At 44.5% G+C, this 23000-nt stretch overlaps 1 protein-coding gene across 15 annotated transcripts in view; it reads left to right on the forward strand.

The window, feature by feature from the left end:
- The window catches only part of AP2B1 (adaptor related protein complex 2 subunit beta 1), a 1113451-nt gene extending 1091352 nt beyond the window's left edge, over nt 1–22099 (forward strand). For all 15 annotated transcript variants that reach the window (XM_069614911.1, XM_069614900.1, XM_069614904.1 and 12 more), the window contains one exon: nt 18353–22099. In XM_069614911.1, coding sequence (XP_069471012.1) covers nt 18353–18427 — 75 coding nt within the window. In that variant the 3' untranslated portion in view covers nt 18428–22099. The remainder of the gene's footprint in view (nt 1–18352) is intronic.
- Nucleotides 22100–23000: the final 901 nt, after the last annotated feature.

The following is a 23000-nucleotide window of genomic DNA, read 5'->3' on the forward strand; positions in this document are numbered from 1 at the left end:
CTGGTTCTCCTGATCTTTGTCATATCTGAGCAATCCATTCTCTTCATTTCAACAACTTTTATTCGTTCTCCAATTTGGGATGGATACATATGCTTTTTGCTTGCCCACCCCGTCCCACTTTCCATCCTTTTTGTCTTCACATAAGTATCTTCATATGGAAATGTTCCTCTTGATCGCCATAGTAAAGTTGCCCATTTTCCTTCGAATTGCCCTCTGGTCGTACACAATGCTAGATGACTTGAGACACATTGAATCATGTGCAGACATCTTTTTGGTAAAGAATGGCCTTTCTGCGTTGATGGAATATGGTATTAAGGAACAGACATAGCTGACGTTCACTCTGCCACCGCCTTCAAGGGCTGGTGCCATAAATAGTTTTTAAATTGGCAGAATAAGATATGTGGATATATCTTCATGATCTTCCCAAACATCTCTTTTAAATCGGAATAGGTGCCTTGTAAGATTATAAAGAATACTGTCCCTACTTTTATTGGGGACAATAGTAAATGTTTTATTGTTGCCCATCATGTCTGCATCGTTTTTTGTAAAATGTCTAAATGCCATAATAATCGTGAGAAAAACACAAATCATAACACAGAATATCATCACAATTATTATTCCATGAATACCCATCGATTTTCTTGATGACAATGAGCCTCTTATATTCTGAAGCCTCCTCATCTTGTTTTAATTCTGTATATGTATATAAATAACTCAGTAATTCTTTCGGGGTCACACTTTTAGTTCAAGGACTGCAAGATGATTGCTATAATTATTCTGAAAATAATATTATTGTTTTGGATTACCGAAAAAAAATCACGATATTCTCGTGCCTCATTACTAAAGCTGGCTAAGACTGTAATATATATGTAAAAACAGCATACAAGAATGTGTGTAACGTTATTACAATGGGTAACATAAGAGATCAAGTCTACTTCTTTTCTTTCTGCTCCGGTACGTTAAACCATTGTTCCTTTAGCCAATCTAAAAAGTTACAGGATAACTGCAAGTCTATTTATCCATTATCGAATGTTGAAAGATATTGGTCTCTAATTCAAAAGTGCTTTTGTGTTATTCACTTTCCTTGTCTTTGCTCTTTGGCCATTGAATGAGTCTGCTTGCCCAGAACTACTTCTCTTGCTTCACAGTCGGTAGCTGCAGGAGGGGCCTGGGTTTCTTCTTTATATGGTTTGATGTTGTGCAAATGCAGCCAAGCTTTTCTCCTATTTAACTTGACAGCTGTATGGGTAACTTCTTCCACATCATATGGTCCTTCAAAACGGGGCGTACTCCAAGTGTGTTCAAACTTGGTCCCCTTGGTATAGACTGGGTTGCTTCGATAAATCCCCTGAATCAATGGGTTGATTGTCTTTTTCACTTTTTACCTCTCCCTTCGGTTCTTGACCTGTTGAGACATGAAAGAAACACTTGCCGTCATTGTTGTTAGGTAATCATGCATCTCGTCACCTAATGGCTTAACTATACTATGGGCATCAGTATTTAACCTAGTTGGAGGAGTTCACATGCAGCGTCTAGTCACCAAGGCATGAGGAGTTAGAGCCAGGCAGGTTTCTTGGAGCATACAAGGCAGAGGGTAGGCAATGTAGTCATTTTTAATTTTGCAATCCTTTCTTTTAATAATCCATTTAATCCCTCACAGGCACCATTTGCTTGTGGATGATAAGCTGAGGAAAATGTATGCTTAATGCCTAATCAGAGAGCTATTTGCTCAAACAATAGATTTACCAAATGTGGTCCATCATCGGACCACAAGACCTTGCACACACCCCATCTTGGAAACACCTCACGCACAAGGAACTTGGCTGCACCTGTGGCATCAGGGTGTGTGCATGGACCTGCCTCAATCAATCTAGAAAAAGGACATGCCACGACCAGTATATATTGTAGCCGTTGCATGTCTGCCGCATATCCACATAATCTATAGGTAAATGCTGAAATGGGCCATTGGGTCTAGGGATTGCTCCTCTCATTGTTTGCAAAGTGTGCCCTGCAGTACACCTCTGGCACACGATGCAATTTCAAATTAACTGTGGCACAGGCCCCAACATATTTGGCGAAAACTTATCTTCTGCAATTGTAGTAGCTAGACTCTCTCGAGTCACATGCACGGGATAATGAAGCTGCCCCAGCGCTAACCTCAATAATGCTAGAGGCATGATGGCTTTCCTGTGCTGTGCTGCCTCCAAATTGCCTCTGTCTGGGATAAAGAACACCCCTGAATTTTCCATAAATCCTTCTTTTCTTGTGGAGCTCGACCTTGTATCTCAATTTACTGGACAATAGACAGCATTTTAAAGCCCTCCTTTACCAACATGCATTGTCCTGTCATTTGTTTAACACTTCCTATTTCAAAATAAGAAATGGCTGGGAAATAGGCTGCCTTTTTGGCTTTTAAATGTTCGTTTCCGTGGGAAATTTCATCTGTCCTTTTAGAACGCTGCACATTTTACAGCTTCAAGTGTCAATGGCAGTTCTAATGATTCAATAAGCTTATGCAGTAGGGTTGCATGTTGCACTTGAGTGCCGTTTGCGTGGAGGAAGACCTGCCTTTTCCAGCGTGACAAACCTGCGTGTAAAGCTGACATCATATAGGCGGAGTCAGAGTACATAGTCACTTCCTCATTTTACAATCTCTGAAAAGCAGCGATAAGCGCCACTAATTCTACAGCCTGTGCTGAGTAATGCAAAGGCAATCTCGCGCTTGTCACCACATCAAATTCACCCTCTCGGTTCAGCTTCACTACTGCTGATCCAGTATGCCTTTCACCAGTCGGTTGGTCAATTAATAAACAGAATTCCCCCAACCACCCCAAAATATTCTCTCTAGCTTGGGCAATATCATCATATTGTTCAGTATATGTTGTGCAATCATGTACATAATCATCCTCCCCTACTGGTTCTGCTATGAACATTGCTGGGATTACTGTCTTGCATCTAACAATTTTGATCACAGGATTCAAAATAATTAGCTTGTATCCTGATGCTCTTTGTGTAGTCAATGTACTTTTGGGTTTCTCTAAAATCGTAAATAATGAATGCTCTACAAATAGTGTTACTGAACACCCCATTGTTCAACTTGAGACTTTTTCAATCGCGAATGCAGCAGCAGCTAAAGTCTCCTCACAGGGATAATGCCCTTTCATCAAAGGATCTACAATTCCACTATAGTAAGCCCATGTCCTAATGTCTTTTTCTGTGTAAGGACTGCTGTCGCTACTTCTCCATTTGAATGAGAAAAGAAATAAAATTCTTCATGATAATCTGGAATTCCAACACAGAGACTGTGCTGATTGCCTTCTTTAATTCTTGAAATCCTTCAGTCCTCTCATCTGTCCATATTATTTTAATCTTGCTCACCTGTGCATCTTCGTCCTTTTAAAAGTGGTTGAATATATGTACTGTAATCGAAAACCCAGTCCCTACAATAGTTACATAGGCCTAAGAATTGTTGCATGTCTCTCGTCGTTTTAGGTTCTGAAGTCTTCATAATTTCTGCTGCTCTTTGTTGGCAGTTTCCTCCCTTTGTGAGAAATTAACTGTCTATATGCAAGACCTCTTCCTGACAGTATTGTAACTTTTCTTTGTCCACCATATACCCTTTTTCTGAGAGTATGGTCATGAGGTTAACTGAATCTTCACTGCATCTTTCTTCTGTCTCACTACACACCAAAATGTCATCCACGTATTCAATTATTCCACTTTGGAGCTGGAAATTATCCAGGTCCATCTTAAGGACCCTGTTAAAGATTGAACAGGGCTCACAGTACACCTGGGGCAAACAAGTATGTTTCATACGATTATTTCTATACGAAAAGGAAGTCAAATCTTGTGAGTCTTCATGAAGGAGAATTGAAAGGATGTGTTCTTTAAATCTATGACTGAAATATCTGGCCTTAGAAGGGATGTTTCACAATATTATCGCAGGATATAGAGCTAAAGAAAACCATTAGATTTTTTTCACTGAGTACGCAGCCGTTTTACAAGGAGAAACGGATGGAACCACTATGCCTTGCTTCATTAAAGCAGAAATGGTCTCAATTATGCCTTCATCTGCTTCTCTAGACATGCGATATTGCTTTGCTCGTGACAAAAGAGCTCCTGATTTGAGTTTTATTTTGACTACTCCTACCCCTTTTAATAGACCTACATCATATGGACTTGTGGTCTATAAAATATTTGGCACTTTCTCTAAATCTTCCTGGAAAAATGACGGTTTCTTTTTTACCACCGCCATTCTCTGCGGTATTTCTCTATTCTCTACTTTAATCCAATAAGTGAGACTTTTATAAAAAAAATACTAATTCATAGTCTGAGTACCCCTCTTTAAACAGCTCCTTGTCTGTCAAATCTGTCAACCTGTATCCTTCACTGAGGGCTATCACTGTCTTCCATCCTCTTCCCTCATCATTTGTCCCAGGAAGCACCACCCTTTCTTCTCTGACCACTGCAGCTTCCAACTCCAAGGAGATAATCTGCCCTTCTTCATCATCCATGGGGATCTCTAGCCTAAGCAAAAATTGATCAGGTATTCTCAATAGTTTACCTATCAACCTGGGTAACCATGATAATGAAACAGACAGACTATACAAAAATACTTTATCTAGGGGAACTCCTTGTAATGCATTCTGGCCTGTGAAAGCTAATATAAGCCCTTTCACATTAATATAATGTATCCCTGGAGTAGAACATACTATTCCTTCATCAGTAAAAGATATTGCCATGTTACGTTTCATCATTAAGTCACACCCTAATATGTTGACTGGCGTCTAATAATGGCATTGACATATCGTGTTCTCCTATAGAGATTGGTAATTCATATGTAAAAGGAACTAAACTCATCACCCAGAGAATCCCTTCACATTCATGGCAATACCTAACATTGGATATATTCCCTCACGGACGCAGGAACAAATTGCTCCAGTGTCTACAAGAAATGAAAATGTCTTGCCTCCTATCATCACCTTGACCCTTGGTTTCTCTTGGGGGTCTGATGTCACAGATAGTACTGAACGCATCAGGTTGCTCTGTGGGCGGTTCTATTGTGGATATAAATGCATCCCTGTACCTGTGAAAGGATTTCCTACTACCACACTCCCTAATTTGGGTGCGGGTGCTTCCTGAGCTCCTGTATTCATATTTCATTATGGTACCATGGCCTGTTGTGTCTGTGCCTGCTGCGTCTGTACTTGCTGTGTTTGTATGGGTACTTGCTGAGTTTTCCTTGTGGCGATTGCATTCGCAATGGCGCTTGCTGCATCTGCTGTGATTGCGGTGCACGTGTCTGAGTCTGCGTGTGATCTTGGGCGTAATATTCCTTTGGTTCTGTATTATATTGCGCTACATTGCCCACCCCACCCACTCTTGGAACTTGCCAATTTTATTGCATGTCTCCTCTGCTTCTAACTGCTCTGGCTATGTGTCCTTTTCTCCCACAATTTCAACATTGTTGGAGTTGGCTACCATTAAAGCCTCCTCCTCCTCCTCCTCCTCCCTGAGGGTTCTCAAATCCACCTAGTCATTCTCCTCTAGGCCCATTCCCTCTTCCTCTAGGCCAAGAATTGTACCCACCCTGATCCGTGGGGTGCACTACATTATTTTGCTGCGCTGGTCGCATCTCCTGTGTCACCATACCCTCATTGCTTGTCAATACTGCTCCCTCGATGGCCTATTTTGATAGCTTCTTCCGCACTAAGTTTGCCTACTCCTGCTTTCTACTCTCGGCTTTCTTCTTATTCTTCTTGTGTAGCAATCAGCAGTGATACACGATCGTCCATTGTATTTCGGGCCATGGTTTCACTTCCATTCCTACCTGTTTCTTCATTTGCTGTTGCAATGGTTTGGGCAGTCCCTGACAGAAAATGTGGTACAATAAAGCTTCAGTGTTATCCCATGGTTCTCTCGTCTCAAGGTGCATCTCTCTTGAATATCTTGAAAGAAGGCAACAGAGTCTTAATCCTCTCCCAATTTCCTAGTCCTAATCGCACCCATGTCTGATGTATCGGGATATTGTACTTTGAGCGCCCACCATACATCTGTTATACAATTATTGAACGGTGTTTCATGTGTCGTGCAGCCACACCTGCGTATCCTGTTCGCTTCCAAAAAATGTCATACGCCCTCTCCCCTAGCATAGCGGCTAGCAAGCCTTTTATGTCATCTATGACTAACATCATTACTGATGCCGGTAGGGAAGGCATGGTATCAACAGTAAGGCAGACACAAGGCACCACAGTTCAAGGGTGTTTATTGAACTTCAATGTGGGTTTGAAAAACGCCCATCTAATTCTAAATCTACAGATGGAAGCAAACTACGACCATCAAATAATAACGTGGTCCTAGTGGTGTCTTGTCAAAATAAAAGGGCCTATACTAATAAACCTATTGCCAATCCTTACTTCTAAATGTGGGAAACAGTGTTTAAAAAAGAAAAGTGTTCACAAAATATGTCGGGATGTTCAGACCGTTGGCCTCCCTGCACCACGTTTTTAACACTGCACAAGGCGATGCACTCGAGCTTAGCACAGTCTCTGGTTTCTCTAGCATGGGGATACAGTTCAATCATTAGCATCAGGGCCTTCCATACCCAAGTCTCTTTGACTTTTTTGATCGCCTGATGCAACAAACAAAAAAGTTATTTTCCTCTGAAGATTTCACAAGTACTCAATTTCTCAGGTGATTCACTATTCACCTTGGATCTCCCTCAGCCTGGCTCAGATCCTCTCAACACAATGCTCGTATGATATTCATGCATCCAATTTCTCTGGTGATTCATGGCTCACCCCGGATCCCCTCAGCCGGACTCTGATCTTCTTTAATACATTGTTCAATTAGTCTCCCTGCGCCAGCCTCGGACCAATTTAACTTTTTAACACAAGCTTGCTTTAACCAAAAGTCCTCAGCTGATCTTCCTCTGCCGGGCTCGGACCAACTTGATCTAGTTTGTCATACATTTTCTTTACGCTATTAACATTGAAGACTTGCACAGGATTTTGCTTGACCCATTGCAGGACCACTTTGAGTCACAATTCTTTGTCACTCTTTTGCTTTTTCCACCTTTCACTTGGATACCTTAAGAGACTTTTGAATGAGCGTGCACGCGGTGCCAGACCACTCTAAGGTATCGTATCTTGGCTTCAAAGTTCAATCAGTCATCAGTTGTTCAATTTTATTAGCGTTGGTTATCACATATGCTTCATACACTGTTCGCTTCAGCGTTCACTATACAATGTTGCTGCTAACAACCTTAGTTTCAACACAGACCAGTCTGGTATCGGTCTCCCCAACTCACCGGCTGTGCTGACCTCACTGGGGCTGCTTTGTTGTAGGAGCCAAGGACAGTACCCAGGTGGCAAGTGATTCTCCCCACCTTAAGTATCGACGCGGGAGAGCCCCGGGTACCTCCGACACACAATGCAGGATTCTTCAACCTTGTTTTCTGGTCTTATGTTTTCTATGGTCAAAGGTTCATGAAAGTAACAGGTCCTTGTCGAAATGTCAAGGGGATCTTCCGGCCTTGAAATCCCCTTCTTTTTTACCATTTTTCGCCTTGCATTAAACTGCCCTCTTGGATCTGCTGCTTCCTCGTGTGCTTTGCCTCGCTCAGTCTTCTCTCATGCTCCGCCTTTTATCTGTGTGGAGAAGTGTAATGGAAGTTGTGTGTGTGTGTGTGTGTGTGTGTGTGTGTGTGTGTGTGTGTGTGTGTGTGTGTGTGTGTGTGTGTGATGGTCAGTTATTGCCTGACCCTGCCTGTCCATTGTATTGGGACATGTCAGGTATACGGCTCGGGTATTAGTCCGTTTTCTCTCATAGCGGGCTGTCTGTGAGAAAGTGTTTGTGTTGGAAAAGGGGGTGGGGGGCTGAGTTTCTGAGTGTCCTACCTGGTAGTATGGGGTAAAGGTGTTACATTGAAGGGGATAGCATGTTTCGCCATTTGGTGTCCCACTCCCACTTCCCGAAGACCCCTCACCCAGGTGATCCTCCCGCACTGGTCCACCCCCAAGATCTGCATCCCAAGGCGATGGCCATGTCTTGGCCACCTGGATGACAGATCCCCGGGGACTAGCGGGTGAGATATCTTCAGGTTTCTCACATGTCATTCTCTCTAACTCATAAATCCATTTCCCTGCACCGGAAGTTAAACTCTGAAATTTACATTTTAAGTTATCTTTCTCTAATAATGGGAATTGTGAAAATCCTAGTCCTTAATCATACCTGCCTACACTTCTTGGTTTCCAGGCAGGGCTAGTCTCGCCCATTTGTCTCCATCCTGTTAGTGCCCTTAATCCGTCTTACATAAGGCGGGGATACATCCCTTGCACTGCGCAATCGTGCTTGTGGTCCCTCAGTATATGGTGTTGATTATGGTGTTTTTTCTTTGGGGTCCTTGAAATTATACTATTTTACCCCTTTCTCTACTCTATTAGTTTGAAAATCTGCATGCGCTCTCTCTTTGCTCTTTAGTTTTCTTCCCTTTCTTGATCCAACATTATGCCACCTGTTGTATGACTGTTATCTTTTTCCACATCATCAAGATCTAGTCTGCTTAAAGACCGCATTCTGTGCTAGTCTGTTATGACGTTATCTGACCTACCTCCCATTTCCCTCGAAAGAGATGATCCTTCTACATTCTCTTGGGTTTTATACCCGTCTTTATCCCTAATTGGTTTATATAAATCCTCAGTTCTTTTCCCTACGCTTTCTGTGTCGTGCTCTTCAGACCATGTTGGTTTTCTTGGTCTTCCTTGCAGCTCTCTTTGGGGCTATTATGACCCCGTCTCTTCCTCAAGTCGTTCTTGTGCTTCAGTCAGCACTATGCTTCTATGATACAGATAATCCATCTTGTCATCTTTTAATCCCCTACTTCTGTTAATTTCTTCCCTTTTCCTCATCTCCCTTAATACAACTTCCTCTCGTGTTCTTTGCAACCTACGTACTTTCATTCTTTGTACTTCTACCTCCTCTCTTCTCGTCTCTCCTTTCCTCGCCTCATACCTTCTTCGTTCTTGCCTTCGCTAGCTTTCTTTCTCTTCTTTGTATGCTCTCTTCTTCCTTTTCTTTTCTCCTGTTCTATCTTCTTTCTCGAACCCCATCAATTCCCTTATCGTCGGCTTGAGTAATATTTGTCCTCCCAAACATTCATTCTGTACTATTGTTATTCCCTTAGCTTTCTCCTTTATTTCTTTGTTTTCTCCTCTATCTCTGTCTTGTCTGTCCTTCCTCTCATCACGCGGTTTACTTTCATTGCATGTCTATATATATTTGCGTTCTCTGCTTTTGCTCTCTTCCGCATTGTCCTCGCTGTTATAAGCAGGGGGCTTGTATATCAGATTAACATACCCCGCCGTAGCCTTCAATTCGTTTGAGTGATTAAATCACTTCTCCTCAGTGTCTACGCTCTTATTTCCAGGAGGGGAAAAAGGAGCTGAAGGCATTACATCCTGCCCTTTATGCTGATTAATCATCTACTCCTCCTCAGCTGGATCTTCTTTCTCGCTCTGATACATTTTCTATAGCTCTAAAATAGCCAACCTTTTATGTAACTTCTTTCCCTTATATGTAGCATGCAAATATGTTGTCATATGTTGCAATACTGTTTTTGACAATAAACCCTCCTGAGACCACGGCCTCACTGTCTTATTAGTCATGCATTGAACCCAATCCGAAAACGATACTTCCTTATTTTGGCTGTGTATTTTGGCAGTGTTCTGCATAAGTGTAAAAGAGGAGTGTCCCCGATAAGTCGATCACGACTGTCTATACTTGCCAATACTTTTATTCTTCTCTTTATTTTATCAAGTATACCAGACTAATCAATTTGGGCAGGCACCATCAATTGCTGCTTATTATCTGAAAATCAAAATATTTTAACCACTTCAAATATATGCAACAATGTTCTTTTTATTCCTTTGTTTGCACTTTCTATCAATGTTTAGTATCTTGTTGTTTTATCATTGATATTTTAAGAATCTCTATTTGTTTCCTTTGATTTTTATCCTCCGAATTGATATTAATCTTTTGATTAAAACATCTAATAATCACGCATTTCTTACTATCATTTTATTTCTATTAATCTAAGCACAACAAAAATGTTATACTGACATATAGCCCCATACACCTGTGCACGTCAATAGATTTTCCCTGCGTATGCCTACCTTTACTATCTTTAGTAAATGTATCTAATCTCATTTTTACTCCATCTTGGAGTTTGATACCCACTCTGGGTGTTCTTGCTCCTCTTGGCCTCTAGAGACTTGATCACTCCATCTTGTAGGAGCCTTATCCATTGTTAATTATCCAATATTTGGCTCTTGCAAATGTTTTCTTCTTTAGTCTCAGAGAAATATGTCTTATGTATATGGCTTATCCGTCTGCCTCCCTTTGTGCCTTGTAATTATTCCTTGAAATAGCATCCTTGATTCTAGGCCAACCTAAACTCCTGTTTATTCTGCACACAAAGCTATTCCTCCAACGTCTCCTGGTCTGTTTCTGAGGTAGCCGGATTGAATCTTTACACAAGCCGACATCCATTTTCTTATCATGGCCTTCTTTGGCACTGTATATTTTTCTCTATTGCAATCTTCTATATGTCTCCTCTACCTTGCGTTACTGTGTATTTGCACATCTTGGTCAGAAAATTACATTATCTTCTTTGTATATGATTACTTTATCATTTCTTACATTTTTCTCTTGTCAATTCAGTTACATCGTTATTCTTAAGTAATTTCATATTGTTTCAGTATGTCCTTGTACATCATCTTCATGACATAATTCTGCCCTCGTCAGATTTCACTAAGTGTTACATGATGTCCATTGGGGCATCCTTCATCTTTCCACTCTTTCAGTATGAGGGTACGGTATGGTTGCACGAGTGCATATTGTCTCTTATACACTCAATCTGTTACAGGCATAACACATGAGGTCCTACATATAGCCCTTCTCCTGCTGTTCCAGTATGACGGCAGTGAAGGTGCGGGAGCTAGGGAAAATGCATCCACCTGCTCCTATACAAACCTCCTGGAATGAGGTCTAATGTGCACTGGTACCAGCAGTACTTTGCTGTAGAATTGAAGATTACAAGAGCAGAGCTTTCATCTTTAGGTCCTCCTTCCAGCTGCTTCGTGAAGATTCTCAGCACCTGACAAATGTATGGTGCAGATATACCTAGTTGTATTCAGACCTTGGAAGGCTGGATGCACATCCAGCATCCGCTCAGTCAGACTGCACAATTCAGACATTTGTTGGTCACCCAATTGGGAGTGCTCACAGCAATTCAACTTTCCTAGGGTTCTTCCAAGGCAAACACTCAGTACATGGATTCAGGAGTGAATCCAGAGACACCCATTCATGCATCCAGCTAGATCTGGTCATGGCTTCATTAACCTCTCTACCTGAAATCTCATCAAGGCTATGCCCATATATGGCACCCACTTAGAACTTTCTAACATTTCAGATATTGCTTCTGCTTTAAACAGTCTTCTCACGTATGTGGTGGTTCTGCAGTTTTAAACCATTCAATTTCCAATGTTCATAGTACTGTTACTTTTTTTAAACAAAGTCCTTTCTAACAGCCATAGTGCTTCTTCTGCTTTAAGCAGAGCCCAATCTAATGTCTGCAGTTATGTGCCTGCTTTCAGCAGTCTTTTTTTCTAACGTCTATAGAAACACTTCTGCTTAATGCAACTTGTATATAATGTTGTTAAAGACCAGAATAAATAAACCTAGACACTTCTTGGAATAAACAATTGTCTAAAGACACAAGTCTGTGTGCAGCTAAACTCCTTCCCTGTGCAGGACCATTCTCATATGAGATCTAGAACTATGCAGTAATAACCGTATCAAGCTACATTCCGATGACACATCTTGATAAAGCTTCTTGTGTAAATGGAAGGGATATGTACGCCTATAACCTTATCCCTTAGGTAAGAAGGTTGCAACCTTTGGCTCGCCAGAGAGTTTGGACTACAACTTTCATCAGACTTTTCTAGAATGGTCAATGATGAGGGATCATGAGTCGTAGTCCAAAAGATCTGGTGAGATAAAGATTTCAGACCTTTAGAAACATATTCGGGGTTCATAACGCTGTGTACATTGGTGCAAGGACCTAACTGCTGTGCAGACGGGAAGGCATACAGGTAAGGAGTCAAAGGTTAGCAGATTCAAGAAGGAACCTAGAAAGTGGAAAACTCACAAATCAAATCCCACTCTCCTATTAGGCTTATACATTAACATAGATCAACACCAACATAGGACTGTGGCTATTCAGGTGTGGAACTCTGGTTGGCACTCCGCTCTTCCCCCAACCCTGCCAGCATCCTTCCTTTACACTGTAATTTCAGACTTTTATTAATAGGCCTTGTATGCCTTTGCAATCTGAAGATCTCTCTCTCTCTCTGGTGGGCTGACTGGGAAAGTTTAAGGACAGTTTTTCCTACTGAGATCCAAACTGCGCTGGAATCTGGACAGCAGATATATCCACCTTGCAAGATAACGCATCAATTTTTTCTCCAAGGCTGTCCGTACTCCCCTTCAGTGCCAACAAAGTTTGGTTAAGGGCCCCGATGTCAATCTGCGAAGGGTTAGAGCCCGGGTCCTGTTGTGGCGGATCTCGGACCTGCCTGGCGTATTGCTCCATTCTGGATTGCTTTTTCTGATTGCCCATGCCAGGCAGACACCACGAGGATTGATTGAGGGTGAGAAGCCAGCTCCACAGCGGAGACTGACCGTGGTGTACACCAGAGTGGCGATTTCAGGTTCCTCTTAGTCAACAATGGCCCAAACCCCCCCCCCCCCCAAACCTCCCTCACCCCAGAACCCCCTCCCGGTGCGCCCCACAAGAAGGAATCGTAGCCAAGCGTGAAGTGTAAGTCTGGGGCACGAACAGGCCATCTGGGGGACCCAGGTAGTCTCAAGTGACCACAAATGGGACGTGGCAACCCCTCTACTCGAGGAGGGCGCCGACCAGTCCGAGACCGCCAAATCACAGCCCCGGCTCCTCACCCCTGGTACCCGGGCAGGTGTAGGCGCTTACAAGGTGGGGCTGCCCCCCCCCACTTCCAAATTCGGGAGTAAATTCAGGCAACTCCAATGCGGGCCGACAGCCCCACAGGGGGCCCAGGGCTCCAGTCCAGTCCCATCTGCAAAGCCTCCCCGTCACACCACCAAAGACGGAGGCCCCCAGCCTCACGAGCACTCCTGGATAAAAGAACCACAGGGCGCCTTACCAAGGATCCACCCACTGCCCCCAGCAGGCCTGAGTACAGATGCAGGGAGGTCCGTCTGTATGGGCGTAGGACAAGGACCCCACAGGGCACCGCCACAAAGACGGAGCAGGCCACCAGCCACACCAGGATGGGGGGAGCCAAGAGGAGCAAATCGCTGCCAATGATCAGTTCCTCTCCCCACAGGCCCCCAGCAGCCCTCCGTTGGGCCCGCACCGAAGCTCGCCGAGCTGTGACCTCCACGTTTCACGGGTGGGAGTGCCCCTCCCACCCGCACACCAGCGTCCAGGGATAACCAGCTCCGGAGCCGACCCCCAAGGTAAGGCTGGGGTGGGGGACGTCCACCAACACCGAGTGCGGCTACAGCTCAGACGCCGCCCAGCCAGCAAGGACCCACACGGGCACCCTGGGGCCTGCCGTGGCCGTTAGCGATGGGGGAGGGGCAGCACACCACAGATCGCCGGGCCCGATCCTCCGGATAGTGTCAAAAACCACCAGCCTCCGAAGCTGCTACTTCTCCCAGGGCTGCCCGACACTCCCCCGCAGCCCAGCTCCCGAATCACGACTGGACAACGCAATATCAAGAGCTAATTCCGACCATATGTGTTAGCCGGGCTGCGGCCATCTTGCGCGCCGCGTCACAGCGCCCCCCGCCCCCCCCAACTGCGCTGGAATACTTGAGGACAACTCAAGCCCATCACACCACCTAGCACAGTTTCTCCGAGTACACCAAACGGGAAGAATCGGTCTGACAGCTACACAAATCACGATAGTAAACAGCATCTCAACAATGCTAATGTTCTGCACATCCTCTAACCTGAACAAGGGAAGTGGAGGCCTCATGCATCCAATCATAAACACACACTCTCATCCTGTAAAGTTCTAATGTTAAAGCAGCAGCAATCTGCTATTTGAAGGGACTTGGCTTTACGCATCATCAACTGTAAAAACACCTTATACAGAGTTTTCTTGAAGTGGCAATACTATTGATGTTAGAAAGGACTAGGGCTAAAGCAACAGCTGTACTCGGACATTAAAGACTACACTTTTCAAAGTGGAAACAGGACCAAAGGAAGCCAATGTCTCTGCTTAAGGAAACAGAAACAAAATGCCTATACACATTAGAAAGCCCTTGGCTCAAAAAGCTGTAGAACTGCCTGGATGTGTCCAAGTTCTAAGCAATCAGTTTCTTTCATGGCACATTTGTCTATATCCCATTTTGCTTTTTTATACATCATATTTTATTTGATAAACCTATCAATTTTTTCCTTGGAAATAGTTGAGAACCTTTTATTCTTGAAACAGGCTGATATTGCAAAAATGACTTTTCTAGTTTTTAGAACAGGTAATGTGTTGCATACATGAGTATGTAATCCAGTCCTTTTATTTTCTTCTTTGAATTCCGGGACATCTAGTCATGGATTCAAATGGGAGCCGCAAAACTGCAAGTTCCAGAATGAAAATAGTAAAATTCAGACACATTTACCTAGAAGCAATTTCAGTGGAGCGTATTCCATATTTTATGGTCAGTCTGAAAACCCAACTGGAATTTGCTATTTGGTGGGTTGACCAGCCAACTTACATTATTTCACCTTCATCTCACTGCCTCTCATTCCCTCGCTGCCATTTATATGATATGAATTGGCATTTATAACGCGCCTGTACCCAAGTGCTTCTAGGCTCGACAAGTCAAGGAGGGGGAAACAAAGGGAGGACAAAATAACTATCTTACTAGTCCTTGTGTCATTCAGATTGCGCAAGTGCGGGTGAAGAAAGAAGGGGAGAAGTGCCGGGGGTAGGGGAAGTGCGAAGTGCAGTTAACTCACAAGTGCACCAGCAGGCGGCTCATAAGGGCAGAGAGAAGGGACTGTAGGGTTGCAAATACAGACCCTTAAGTGCTGGGGTGCCCGGAGGCAGTGCAAGGGCAACTGGTCATGCAGGAGCCTGGTCCCTAGTTCAGAGGGTGACCAGTGCGTGGAGCAGTCAGGTGCATCAGCAGAGGAGAGGAAGAGCGGAAGCAAAAAGGAAGATCTTGAGTTGCTTCTGGAACCGGAGGTGGTTCTACTCAAGTTTGAGATGGGCAGGGAGGCTGTTCCAGAGGGAGGCCACAGCTAAGTAGATATATCTGCCCCCCACTGTCTGCTGTGAGAAGCATCTGACCCTCAGAGTTGCAGGTCGATGAGCGGAGAGCTCGAGACGGAAGATATCTTTGAAGAGAAAGTTGGCGGTAGAGCAGTCCCAGACCCCAGAAAGCCTTGTGGACGAGGCATAGGGTCTTGAACTTGATCATTGCAGCCATGGGGAGCCAATGGAGAGATTTCAGAGCTGGAGAGATACGATCCCTGGGCTTGAGGCCAAGGACAAGTCTCGCAGTCCTGTTCTGGATAAGTTGTAAAGGTTGAAGAGTAGAGGCAAGAAGATTTATAAAGAGGCTGTTGAAATAGTCCAGCCTAGAGAGGACAAGAGCTCTGGAGGCCGTGTGCTTTGGGGGAAAGTGAGAAAAGGAAGAAAAGGAAGAATATGTCTGAGGAGGTGCAGTTGATAGTTTGACTTCTTAGAGACGTTAGAGATGTGAGGAGAGAAGGAGAGGGTGGAGTTGGATATGATATGATAGGTTATTTATAACACGCTTAATACCCAGAGATTTCTAAGCGCGGACCCAGGGATCGAACCTGTGTTGCTCCGTGTCATCTTGCTTGCAAGGCCAGCACATTGCCCCTGAGCTATCCTCCCGAGAACACCAAAATTCTAAGCCTCACAGGAAGGAGCAGGAAGAGGGCCCAGACTGGGCGGCAAGAGAGAGAGTAAAGGAGGGAGCAGGTGTCCCAATGAGGAGGATCTCAATCTTACTGGCATTAAGGCAGAGATCATTGGCGACACACCATTCCTGAATTGCGGCCAGACACTCTGGTATGAGAGAAGAAGCTGAGGTGGCTGAGTGCAGCCTGAAAGAGAGCTGATTCGTCTGCATAACATTGAAAATTGGAGCAGAAAGTAGCTATGCGGTGGGCAAGAGATGCCAGGTTGTGGTTGAAGAGCCAGGTAGAGAGGTTAGACCCCTGGAGAACACCACAAGTAGAGAGAGAGAGAGAGAGATGGAAGGGATGAAAGACCCCAGTTAGACCTCAGGGTCGGTCGGTGAGAAAGGAGGTCACCCAGGCCAGGGCCTGATCATTTATACCAAGGTTGTTGCAGAGGCGATTGAGCAGCATGGCATGGTTGATGTGTCAAAAGCGGACGATAAATTGAATAGAGAAGGGAGGTTAGAGTCAAGATTGGAGAGCAAGTCTTAACCGGTGTTGAGCAGTTTCCGTGCTTCTGGCAGCTCTCAAGCCAGTCTGGTGGTCATGGAGGCAACCAACAGATTCAGTATGTAAATTAAGGGTATTACCCAAATTGACCTTTTACAATTGACCTTTTGCACAATTGACCTTTATATTATTTTAGTTCTTTTATATATTTATTGGGTTGGTTTTGGATTATAAATAATATAAGGGTATTGGGTGGAGGGTTTCAGGGGTTTTTGGATTGGGTGGGGGGTTGTGGTGGGTCCCCCCCGCATATATGTCCTAATTGACCTTCTAAATTACTGACATTCTCCCAAGGTCAGTTCTCCCAAGGTCAATTGTGAAAAGGTCAATTAGTATACAACCAGATTAAGCTGGGAGATGGCCAGCTTTTCCAGGAGTTTTCCCAGGAAAGGAGTGATGAAGATCGGTTGATAATTAGCCAGAGAGCAAGGATTGGCCGAGGGCCTTTAGAAGGGGTTGCACAAGAGTGCTTAAGGGGGAGGGGAAGGTTCCAGTGGCAAAGGAGTGATTGCAGAAATTGGCCAAGGCTGGAGCAAGGGTGTCGATGTGGTCGTTGATTGTTCTGGATGAGCAGGGAAGAACCTGCTTTGACGAGACTGTCATAGATCGGACTTGTCTAGAAACATCATGATGGGTGAACAGGGGAAAAGGAGGAGAAAGGAGAAGGAGGGATGGCCCCAGACCTGCAAGGAGTGGTAGAGGAGGAAGAGGAAGGGGGAGAGGGAGAGAAAGAGAGGGTGGACAGGATAGCCTGAGTTTTAGTGGTGAAATAAGAGGCCAAGGCCGTGCAGAGGGCCTGAGAGGAAACAGGAGAGGTAGAGACTGCAGCAGGATTGCCCAGCTCCTTGCAGATTTTGAAAAGGTTGGCCGAGTTATTAGATGCCGCAGAGATGCAGGCTTGGATGTAGGCTCTCTTCTTAGAGAGGGCAGAGAGGTCTGTACTGCTTTTGGAGCAAGCGGCAGGCCAGTTACTCAAGGGGTGTGTCTGATGCACTCCAGTTCCTCTCCGCCGCCCTACACTTGAGTTTAAGGGCAGCAAGGTCGGAATTTACTCACTAGACCTTCCTTCCATGTTTAAACTTCAGTTACATTACAGTCTGCATTAAAAACAATAAGAATTCTGGAGAATGACTTTTTCGATCCAAAAAAGGACCCAAAAAGTCCTTTTTTTGTCTTTTGATCTACCTCAAGATACCCATATCAATAGACGGTAAAAGATCGACTTGCTGCAAATAGACATGTCTTGTCTGTCTTTTAATGAGCATGAAAAAAGGTCTCCATGACAAATGATAAACAGTAAAAGGTCGACCTGCTACAAAAGTTAACATTTCTATTTGACAGTGAAAAATGTGTTACATTTCATCAGTGAAACACATTAAGGCTGAAAATAATTTAAAAGTTTAAATATGGGGGTTTCACTTCCTTGCCTGTCCCTTCCATGACTTCCCATGCGACCCTCCATTAACTGAAGGGGCTGAAATACACTCTTCCATTCAGTTGTTCCCTGTCATTCCGATTGCCTTGTTTTTATGATGGGTGGTCACACCGGGTTTCGTGCCCTTTCACAACCGTCCGCATTCCTCATTTCACATATACATGTCCACCTTAAAATGTCAATTTTTTTTGCTGTCTTATCTTTTGTATGCCTATCTTATGGTTCCATACCGAGGGGTCTTGAATGCTGATCTATTTATCCATCTTTGTAATACATTTGTTGCCGCTCCAACTAAACATGATGAACTCAACTTCATAATGCGCTCTTTTTTTAAAAACAATATTTTTTTTCTACTTTTCCATCTGCAGCTTTCCCTGAAATGTCGGGCTCCCGAAGTGTCGAACTACATCTATCAAGTGTACGATTCCATCTTGAAAAACTGAGTGGCATTTCCCAAGTGGTCGGCTTCCCTGTCGGACGTTGATGATCGTTTTTTCAGTGTGGACCAACCCAAAAATAAAAAAAATAGGAACCCACAAACATTGCTCCTTGGTGCATACATATAAGTACACAAATCCATTGGTATCTGTGGAAACCTTCTTACAAGGTCTTGTTTCAAGTTAATATGTTGTGGTTTGTCAGTTGAGCCTTCAGGATTTATTCCATGGGACTGGAGGATGTTTGGGAAAATTTCACAACATCACTTAAGAGTATTTAAAAAGCCGGGTACCTTTTGCAAATTAAGAGTGGAGAAAAGCATGAAAGGAGAGCATCTTGGTTGCATTCAACTTAGTGTGTCTCAGGGGGCATGGCCCAAGAGAGGGGGCAGTCTCCCCCTCCTGCTAGACACGTCTTGGGAAGGTTTGGTCATCCCCAAAAACCCACTTCCAGCTCTGTAACATTAACCATGAGGTTTCTAGTTACTGCAAGTGGACAGGAGCATGCTTAACGAGGCCCCTGGGACAGGAAAGAAAGAAATCCATGTATACCTGCAGTTGAATCTGTTATCCAGGGTCTGCTCGAACTCCAGTCCTAGTTAACAGTGGGAGTCGCTAATATCAGCCTCCAAAACCCCTCCTCCTCTCTCTTGCTCACCACCTAAGTCATGCTCGCGATGTCCTTCATCTATTTCCCTTCAATCTGATCTAAAAAGAACTCCCAAGACGACTTGTGTAGGATTTGGTAGGACGAAGTGGCAATACTTGAACCGCCAATGAAGGCAAGCTTCAGCTGGCAGACCATATGCAGTCTTGTCCTCTGGTATAACACATTGCCCAAAATCAAAACAAATCACATTGATCCTTATTTTGAAGTTCCTGGGACATAGAGAAGTGCAGATATGCTAAAATGTGCTGCAATTGGACCACTGCTCGAAGTATAAAGAGGGCGTAGTTGTAGCAGAGGCCGGCTGAGAGTGTTCTACAAGTTCAGATTATGGCACGTTTAGTAAGAAAGTGAGAGAGGGGATGGGCTAAGGAGGCCACAGATGGTGAAATGTTAGCCTCATAAAAAAAAAGAAAGATTGGTGTAGGAAAGACTAAATTAAACTTTTGGCTCAATGGAATTTCTTTTTAACTGAATTGAAAAGTTGTCACTCTTGGTACATGTCGATGTTAAAGACTCAAGTTTTCACACATAAACCTAGAAGACCTTATCAAAGGCGTGCAGCCTCTTACCATCATATCATGTTGTTTTGCAATGGTACAGTTTGTCTTGCTACTAGTCTGGTTTTCCTGTACTCTAGACCTAGGGGGAAGGCTCTAGTCCTCTGCTTTCCATATGCCTAAAAACTGTGTTCCATCCCTTGGTGTCCAATCTAGAGTAGCAGAGTCTTCCCCATGCATCCTACCCTGAGGAGACAAACCTGTCAAAAAAACCGAGGAGCAAGGATTATGATTTTGGGGTAGAGTGGTGATTGAGCAGATCATAATGGTATCTTTGGAGTGTAAACATGAAGGGCCGAGAAACAATGTGGATGGTCTAATTTGTTATGAGTGATGCCGCATACGTCCAAGGAAGGTTTCCAGGATGCGCCTGTATTTGTACACAATGTGTAACGCATAGCGCCACTTTTACTGGTAGAGATGCATTGTCATAGTTCCCTGTTAATGAGATCATTCTACTATTGTTGTACTAACCGGTTACATGTAATTTTATCGAGGGGGGAAAAAACAAAATACATTTTTAAAGAACCCAAAACATCGAGAAATTCGTTGTTTTTGGGGGGGTACCCCATCCTCCCTTTTTTTCATACTTTTCTCCCACCCCAAAACTACTATTCCCATTCCCCACTACATTTGTAAAAATTTTAAGAATTCGTTATTTTTTTTCCGTTGTTTTGGTTTCTTTAAAAATTCGTACTTTGTTATTCTCAATAAAATCACTGCATACCGTACTAACCTGGAATAGAATCGTTTTAGTCAAGTTCAGCTTCTAAAGTCCACCTGGTGACCTGTTTTCAAAAGTGACTCCATTGCAGCCTTGGTATGCCTCAGTTTCCCACCAATTAGATGGCCAGGCAGCAATGTAGGGATGTAGAGTCGTCGTCTAGATTTCGGCACTGCTTTGTATTGCCAATCTCCTTTTTAATCCTTCTAAAGAATAATTCTTCCAGAACATGAATTCTAAAGGTTCCTTCGATTCACGCTTGGTGCATCACAGTAGCGGTCCCTACCCTGGGCAACATTCCTATGCCATAAGTGCTGCTTAACCTCAAAGGAGCAGCCTAAGTTATCAAATTATGCCAACAAGAAATATCCTTTTGGCATACAGGATTGTTACTTTTAGAGGGATGGTTTTCTCTCATTTTTGCACAGCCTCAATTTGTAATCTGCTTTTCAGGGTCAGGACTGTGAGCTTCAACGTTTCCAAGAAACCGCTCAATTCCTCACTCCTTTGTTCCACTCCACACAATTCCCTCTTCAAACTTCGCTCAATGCTATTCTGGCAGACCACCCCAGTCTCTCTTTATCACATACTGTACACTTTTTTGCATTTTTCTTTTATACACAGAGCAAATCTTTTGGGTTTTCAGTAGCCTTAAGTGAGGCAAGACAAAAACATCAGTAACTGCTTCCCGATTTCTCACGCAGCCAGTGCCCCCCACCTCCAGCTGTGATGCAGTCATTGCTCCTGGTAACACATCACAGCACTCATGTTTAAATCCCTGTGGCTAATTACTCATAATCGTCAGTCTACAAGGGCTGGAAGGCTCCTTGGCGAGGATGATAGCTGTAATACAGCAGTTAACCACCCATCCTTTGTTTTTCTGCGTGGGGCGCAGCACAATTGCCACAAAAGACCATCCTCTGAGGGGGAGAATAGCTTGGCAATAGGCAAACCTGCCTTTGCTGGAATCTGAGACTGAACAGGAAGTCAAAAGTGGTCTATTCCAGTGAAGGCTTTAATCCTTTCTGAAAAGGGTTGGAAACCATTTCCAAAGCAAAGCCCTTTGCAGTCTGTATTTTAGAAGGCTACCTTGTGTTAAATGTGTCAAAGCAAATAGAATTGCTCATGTCTGCCCAATCGGTACCAATGCCAATATCCATTGAAACCAAGTCCAAATGTCACTGGTTTTGGTTTGTCGACTGTGGTTGTGCTGCTAGCATGGATTTTAGAGATTTAATGGAGGCCAGGCATGTAGAGGGCAGAATCCTGAAACTAAAATCCATATTACAGCACCAAGGCAGTCATGCCAATGCATGGATCATTTTTCAGAGGCCTACTTGCCCTGCCATGAAGAGGTGATCTGGCATATTTTCTATTAGTGTTGCATCACCTTCCGAACGAAGGGTGTTCTCAAACCCTCTTTTGTGGGTGTGGCTTTGAGGCAAGCTTCTCTACCTTAAAAACCGAGCGAGTAGACTGGTCAGGTTCTATGACCCCATGGGGACATGGCAGCCCATGAAAGGGTAGACTTTGGAAGTTTAGCATGAGGGGTTTCTGTGTAACTGTATTATGTGATGCCACATCCATTGCTTTACTGTCACTGTGGGCTTCTTCATTTGCATAGAGTTTTCTATTTTGCTTTTTTAATGTTTGCTGATGTTTTGTGGCCTCCCTCGTTGAGGGAACAGTAATGGACAGCTCATTAAAGGTGGATAAAATGTCTGAAATGGTATGCTTTTTGTTTTCTGTGTTTGTTGGCATCGGGATTGTTTGGTTGTCACTTCTTGTTCTGTATTGAAACTTTACTCTTATTTTACTCTTATCACCAGCTTGTTGCCCACTTTGGACCTGCTTCTGAGCCTGTGCACTGTCCACGCTTCTGAGCCTGTGCACTGGCCCTGCTGCTGAGTCTGTTTGCCGTCACCGCTCTGGAGCCTTTACACTTTCGGCAATCTGGAGCCTGTCCACTGACTCTTTTCTCTTGTACTTGTGTGCGGCCCTCTATCTTGAGCTTCTGTGCTGCCCATTGCCATGAGCATGTACGCTGCCCCTTTTCTTAGCCTGCATGCTGCCCATTTTCTCCTAAGCCTGTGCGCGCCCCCCTCCCCTGAACCTGTGCGCGCCCCCCTCCCCTGAGCCAGTGTGCTCCCCCTCCCCTGAGCCAGTGTGCTCCCCCCCCTCCCCTGAGCCAGTGTGCTCCCCCCTCCCCTGAGCCAGTGTGCTCCCCCCCTCCCCTGAGCCAGTGTGCTCCCCCCCTCCCCTGAGCCAGTGTGCTCCCCCCTCCCCTGAGCCAGTGTGCTCCCCCCTCCCCTGAGCCAGTGTGCTCCCCCCTCCCCTGAGCCAGTGTGCTCCCCCCTCCCCTGAGCCAGTGTGCTCCCCCCTCCCCTGAGCCAGTGCGCTCCCCCCTCCCCTGAGCCAGTGCGCTCCCCATCCCTTGAGCCTTTGCGTTGCCCTTTTTTCTTGAACTGAGCCTGTGCGCTGGCCTCCTCCCTTGATCCTGTGCGCTGTCCCCTCTTAGGCCTGTGCACTTCACCCCCTCTTAAGCCTGTGCACTGCACCATTTCCTGAGTGTAGTCCCAACTTTCCGAACCAGTGTTTTGCACCCCTTTGTGACCCTCCCTCACAAAT

Source organism: Ambystoma mexicanum, chromosome 9 (genome assembly GCF_040938575.1).
Source record: "Ambystoma mexicanum isolate Mex_15411 chromosome 9, UKY_AmexF1_1, whole genome shotgun sequence".
Lineage (NCBI taxonomy): Eukaryota > Metazoa > Chordata > Amphibia > Caudata > Ambystomatidae > Ambystoma > Ambystoma mexicanum.